Genomic DNA, 7,011 nt, shown 5'->3' with positions numbered 1-7,011 from the left:
TTTTTTTTTTTTTTTTTTTTTCTTCCTTTGTATATATGTTTTTGGATTATAAACGACCACTTAGTTAAATACTGTAATGGACTATATAATAGAAGAACTATGATTTCTGATCTAAAAGTTTACTGGATATAATTTTTTCTTTTTTTTTTTTGGAATCGTATTCTTTTTTGTCACTGTTGTTCCATTAAAATAAAATAATATAGAAAATATAATGTATTGCTTACTGAATTATGAATTATAATTGTTTAAAAATATGAAATGTAAGCAAGCATCTCTCGGCTGAGGAATTTTTCACATTCTAAGCGAAACGAGGCTTTTCTTTCGAACCATGAATTGACCTACGATCTTTAAATTAGTGCGATTAAAACAATATTTGAATAAAAAAATAAAGTATCGAGCAATTTGAAAATATTGTACAAAAAAAAGGTACAAAAATAAACATGATATATTATTATAAACGATACTGAACAACTATGGATTTTTGTTTGAAAATTTCTGAAGATGTGAAAATATTTTCTTCTCTTTTTGAAATATATAGTGCATCCCAACAATAAATGCAAATTAAATAAACTATGATTTCCAATGGAGAAGAATCATAATCATATTTCATAAGAATCAGAAGAATGGATAAAATATTTCTTTTTTTTTTTTTTGAAAACTTTGAATAAAAGAATTGGAACTGTCCTTTTCTTAGAGTTTGCGTAATATGTAATAATATTGAGTATAATTTAGATGAACAGTAGTTTTTTTAATGTAAAGTTTCGAAAAAATTTTAGATTTAATTTTGTTTCTTTTGATATCATATTTCTCTTTGGCTTCTCTTTTGAAAGCTTTGAGAGTGAAGTGTTGAAGATTTTTCCTTTTTTTTTAATTTATTCTCCTTCATATTTCGTGAATGATATTTTTAGAAGGTAACTTGAAGAAAAAATATGATTTAGACTAGAATTATACTTTCCTTTGTGATATTTAATTTCGTTAGAGTAAGTTAGAGCAGAGAAAGTATATGATGAGGTTTTTAAAGGAAATTGAATAAAGAGAGTATGGAAATGATACATTGTTCAACATTTTTACAGTTTTAAAAGTATATTGTATATATATCTATATATATATATATATAGATAATGCAAAAATTAATAAAAATTAATAAAAAATCAATGAAATTCTAAACGATGACTTTTGAACATAGATCTCTTTTGTTAAGAGTAAAATATATTTTATTTCGTTAAAGAGAAATAAAAGAATTGGTATGACGAAAGTTTAATTCATTTGTGCAACGTTCTATTGTTGATTAATGAGAGAAATTTACAAGGAACAAGAGCGAAAGCAAACAGACTATCAGTGTACGTTAACAGAATGTTTCTTTTGGTGAAGTTTCTGATTCCGTGTACCGACGGAATTGGACGCGAGATTAACATCTGTCTTGAGTCAATCTATTCGAACACAGACAGAACCTGAAGTTTCTGAAGTTGGAAATCCCTAAGTTATAGAGACGAATACCATTGTGTTTCTCGCGTTAAGTGTTAGATCGCCGCAATGGTCAAACTAATTTCAACTTAACTTACTAGTAAAGTGATATTTCGTTTTCGAAGATTAATATTGACATAAAAAGAATAAAAATAATTATCTAAATTATGTTTAATCCAATTGCTAAAAATTATTCAATAATTTTCTAACTTTTATTTCACTTATTCTATTTGTTTGTTTGTGTTTTTTTTTTAATAGATTAAAAAATAAATATTTCAAAAATAAGAACACAATACATTATTATACATTTTACTATTTATAATCGAATATCCTATGTAAAAGTAAATATCTCATGTAAATGATTCGTAAAGTAAGAATTTTTTAAACATTCTATATATATGTATAAAAACAAGTCAAAAAATTATTTTTTACACGTTGAATAAAAATGTTGTTTTCGTGATCAATAAAAAATATTAATTTGCTATCAGGAATGTTAACCACAACTTAATATCTAAATTATTATTTCATAACATTTAGCTACTATTGTTGCGGATAATTTTGTTAATTATTGAAAATTGACCGACTTCTATTATAACGAATGTAAATAATATAGATTGATCTCGCATCATGAACATAATTGATATTTCATTTCAAATACCAATATGGAATAAACAAGATGTATCGATTCGATTACATTTGATTACGATTAATTACATCGAATTTAATCTCATAAGAAATATACGAATTATAAGAAATTCTAATCGATGATACATGAAACTAGATGAAATAATATATCTTAAAAGCAATATGGCAGTTTTATTTGTTACTCCCATTCATTAAAAACATGATTATGTAATGAATAAATGTTATTCGAGAATGAACTTTTTTATAAGATCTACGAGATCTAGCAATAAAAAATATATCAGGACGAACTAATCTACTATCACTATAATAAATTTTTACTTTTTGCTAGGAAATGCATTTAAATATTATTAATTTCATAATTAAAAATATATATATAAAATAAATGATTTAAAAAATTATATTAACATCTTATGGATTTTAATTATTAAATTTTATCTTCCAACTAATTCATTTAAAAAGTTCTTTCAAAAAAAATGTTTTAAGATATGAAATAAATAATAAAAACCAGTAAGGATTGTCGCAAAGAATATAATTTCTGAACTATATGACTTGTCAAAAATAAAATTTTTTCAAAGCTATCTCGCTTTCTTTATACCAGATCTCGTACACGAAAATTAATTGGCGATTAGGAAGGTACACTTAGAATGTTTGTCATAGTTTGCTGATTAAATAAATCTGATTGCACGGCATTGAGAAACATAGGTACGCTGTGTTGTTGTTGTAAATATTGCTCCACCAATGCTCCAAGAGTCGCAGAGAAAGTGGTCTCTAGAAGATTTACTCCTTCCTCTCCAATTTTGAAAAACAAAAAATCATCTGGTGATTCAGCGTACTGACTATACAATTTATATTGACCTTCCTTTGTTCTATCCACTCGCCAACCAAATAATTGATAACAAGCTTGTCGATATTCTTGCGAGGATGCTTTGAAAGCCTCTTTGAGACGAGCTATTTTGATCTCATGAGTCTGTTTGAGTTCTGCTATTTCTGAAAATAAAATGAAAAAAGTTAAAATAGTTGTAAGTTAAAATAATATAAATAGTTATAATTAAAAAAATTTATAGAAAAAAAAAAGATTTCATTCATCGTTGATTGTCTTATTTAAAAATTTCTTATTTCATTTAATTTTTTATTTAAGAACAGATTTTAATAAAAATAAAATTTAAATTTATTTTTCTAATAATAATAATAATAATAAAATAAATAATTACCTTGTGCTTGAAGAGAAGATGTTGTCGCATTAATTCCACCTTGCATTACTTTTGCCCTAAGTTCCTCTAATTCGCATAACAACGCCTTTTGCTTCTCTTCCGCCTGTTGTTCTGCGATAGCAGCAGGATTCATTGTAAAGTGTAATACTCTTGCATTGGAATTGAAGTCACCTTTTAGTGCTCGATGTTCCAATTCTCCCTTTAATCGCTCAACTTCTTCCTTTAATTTATTACACTCTTCTGTTTGGTTATAGCCTTCGGCTGCTTGTAGATCACTTTCTAATTTTGCAACTAAATCCCTGAAAATGTAAATCTCTTCAGTAATCATATTAATATTGAGAATAAAAACTTTCAAATGAAAATTAAATTTACCTATAAACATCTATCGTGCGTTCCAGCGCAGGTATTCTTTCGGTTATTGCATTATTGCTATCTATAGATATTTCCTTTTCGTACAAATCTAATTGTTGTCGATAACTATCTCTCTCCCTCGTGATAAGTAACATTTTTTTTTGTAGTCTACCCACATATGTATTCAATTTTTCTTTGGAAACTGTCACATTCATGGCTAATTTTTTAGCGTCTTCATAATTCTTTGATAAAGTATGTGATTCCCTTAACGCAGCATCAAGTTTCGATCTGAGTTGTCCTTCTTCTGCTTTTAAAACTAATTCGGCTTGTTGCAATCGATTCAATTCACGTTTTAGAGCAGATGGTCCTGTAATTCCAATAGATTCATATTCAGTCAAACGTAACGAAAGCTCCGTTTTTTTAGCTTCAAGCATTGCAACTTGTTGTTCCACTCTTTCTGTATGTTCTAATCTACAGAAAAATAAAAACATATTTAAACATAATAAATAGCAAATATTTATCAATCATAGAAATATAGAAAAATATTCCTTTATATTATATTATATTCCCTTACATACCTTTTCATTACATTAGACATTTGTTCTTCTAAAAGTAGTTTCCCTCTAACAGATTCTCTTAATGAAGCAATGGTTTCTTTTGCAATAATTAATTCTTTCTCAAGTTCGTTTGCTTTTGCTGCTTTTGCAGTGAACATTTTTCCCTCCTCCCATTGCATCTTTTCTGATTCTAACCTCTCAACCTTTATTTTTATAGCCTGAAATTCTACATTTTGTAATTCCAATTCTTGCTGCTTTATTTGATATTCCTTCAATTTTTCTTCCAATTGTTTTATTCTTGTTTGTGCTGATTCTAATTTTGATTGCGTATCAAATCCGTCAGTAAAATCTTTTGTTACTGCTTTATTTTCTTGGGTAGATGTATGTTTAAAATCACCTAATAACTTTGCATTTTCATTCATTAATGCTATAATTTTCTGTTCCAAATTTGTTTTTACCTACAAAAAATTTTATATATTAAATATATAAGTGGAAGATCATTAAAATAATTAAACTATATGTAGATACTATACTTCAAACAATTCTTTTTCTGCAGCAGCCTGTGCTTCGCGAGTATCCTGAATTGTTCTACGTGAAATGTCAAGTCGTACTTCTAATTGTTTAATTGTTTGTTTATCTTGCTCTACTTGTATTTCTAAAATACCTTTTTCTTTTTCAAAAACTTCTTCCATTTGTCTACGTATTTTATGAAGCTGTTGTACAGCAGCTTCTTGATGAGACAATCTTGTTTTCAAAGATATAACCTAATAAAATATAGATTTTTGAAATACTTCATTTTCAAAAATTTATATATAACATTAATTGGAAACATATTACCTCTCCTTTTAATCTTCTCCATTCCCATGGACTACCAGGAATATTCTCTGTTTCACTTCTATTTAAATTAGAATTATTAGAATCACTCAACTTTGGTCTTTTTGGTGAAATTATACATTCATCAGTGTCAAGTACTGATGTATATGTAGTTCCTGATAATTTTACAGGTACACTATTATTACTCTTACGATATGCTTCAGAACCTGATCTAAGATCTTTTATCATTTGAATAACACTTGTTGGATCTTTATCATTCATCTATAAAAAGAATATAATATAAATTATTATATAAAAAAAAAGGTTATGATTATAACCTCAAATTAGATAATTGTTTTAAATCATTTCCAATATCTATTTAACCTTTTTAATTATTATATACGTGTCACAAAATATTAAATATGTATCATTTAAATTAAGTTTACCTTGATAAATCTTTAATAATATTATATTGTTGAAAATTCAATTACTGGTATAAACGTTTTATTGTAATTTAAGTGTATATACATTTATAGCATATAGAATATTATAGTATATAATTCGTTTTATTGAGAATAATTTCTGCAACACTGTTATTCAAATTATTATATTTGTTTCACAAAAACTATATTTATAAATAAGCATCATCACTGCAACACATTCTTTCAATACATGTTCCGTAGCGTCACAATACGTACTTATATACTAATATGGTGGTAACATTTGCATAGAGCATCAACGCGTTAACTAACGTCAAATACCAAAGACATTACAATAAATATTGTTTAGCTGCATACAAATTACCATACAAATTCTTAAATTTGAAAATAAAAAAATTTAATATAGTAGATGATGTTCCAATTTCACATGTATATAACTATATTTGTATATTAAATAAAATTATATAATCTGTATAATTTTTAACACAAAACATTCTTATATTTTTATTACAAATCCAAATAAATTATTAAATTAATTAAATATCCGAGCCTTTAAAAATATAAATTTTATAGAATAAATATAGACAAAGAGAACGAATAAATGGAAAAAGGATAGAGATAGGATAAAAAGGGAATCAGCGCCATCTTCAGAGTGCCATAGATTAAACACAATTTAGACAAAGAAAGCAATAAAAAAAAGGATAGAGATAGGATAAGAATTGATCATCAGAGCCATCTCTTGAGTGATAAAGATATCTCTTGAAAAAGAAGGTAAAATAGAGTCAGAATTAACAATTAGCGCCTTCTCTTTAGTGTCAAAAATATTCTTCTGATGGCGCTAATTTTCAATTCTTACTCTACTTTACCTTGTTTTTGAAGAGATATCTTCATCATTTAAGAGATGGCTCTGGTGATCAATTCTTATATCTCTATCTCTTTTTTTTTGTTTTCTTTGTTTAAATTTATGTTTAATCTACGACACTCTGAAGATGGCGCTGATTCCCGAATTTTTATCCTATCTCTATCCTTTTTCCACTTATTTGTTCTCTTTGTCTAGAAGAAGTTTGTGCTTTTAAAAGACGATTTTAATGTTTTAATAATTTTATTATTTTTTAAGATAATAAGAAATATAATAATAAAATATGTATACGTAATATAATAAAAATATATAAATTTTTGTGTGCTAAAAATTATATGGAATGAAGTTCGTTTTTTATACTTTATGCATATATGTACACATGTATGTAGATATGTAGATATACATGAAAAAGAGATTTTTAATTATAACGAACTAAAATATATATAAAATAATTAAAATATCTAATAAAATTATCTTACTTTTAACAATTTTTGATATTTTACTCTTCGTTTATTCTCTAGAAAGCAATAGTCCATATTACATATATTATAGCATTAATGTAATATATTGAAGAAAAATCACTATAAAATTCCCATATATGTAATTATATTATATAATATACATTATACACAATATCATTGGTGAAAAAAGTACTGTGATTATTTTATTGG

The 7,011-nt window shown here is 25.8% G+C and overlaps 1 protein-coding gene across 1 annotated transcript; it reads right to left on the bottom strand.

Annotated features, from left to right (window-relative positions):
• Positions 1-2,260: 2,260 nt before the first annotated feature.
• LOC102672938 (mitotic spindle assembly checkpoint protein MAD1) lies at positions 2,261-5,812 on the bottom strand. The gene is made up of 7 exons (XM_006615237.2): positions 5,488-5,812; positions 5,066-5,323; positions 4,762-4,992; positions 4,250-4,686; positions 3,693-4,142; positions 3,321-3,619; positions 2,261-3,096 (listed from the first exon to the last, which is right to left on the bottom strand). Exons 2-7 carry the CDS (start codon positions 5,321-5,323, stop codon positions 2,735-2,737), a joined length of 2,037 nt encoding a protein of 678 aa, XP_006615300.1. The 5' UTR covers positions 5,488-5,812; the 3' UTR covers positions 2,261-2,734.
• Positions 5,813-7,011: the final 1,199 nt, after the last annotated feature.

This window comes from Apis dorsata, unplaced genomic scaffold, assembly GCF_000469605.1.
Source record: "Apis dorsata unplaced genomic scaffold, Apis dorsata 1.3 scaffold_220, whole genome shotgun sequence".
Classification (NCBI taxonomy): Eukaryota; Metazoa; Arthropoda; class Insecta; order Hymenoptera; family Apidae; genus Apis; species Apis dorsata.
The sequence above is the reverse complement of the archived record's forward strand: the minus strand, read 5'-3'. Positions and strand labels throughout refer to the sequence as shown.

Bases quoted from the DNA above. Each gene is read 5' to 3' on its own strand.
- LOC102672938 (XM_006615237.2), bottom strand. From the start codon at position 5,323: ATGAATGATAAAGATCCAACAAGTGTTATTCAAATGATAAAAGATCTT. The intron at 4,687-4,761 runs GTATAGTATCTA...AATTTTTTGTAG, and splicing joins CAGAAAAAGAATTGTTTGAA to GTAAAAACAAATTTGGAACA. The intron at 3,620-3,692 runs GTAAATTTAATT...TTACATTTTCAG, and splicing joins CGCACGATAGATGTTTATAG to GGATTTAGTTGCAAAATTAG.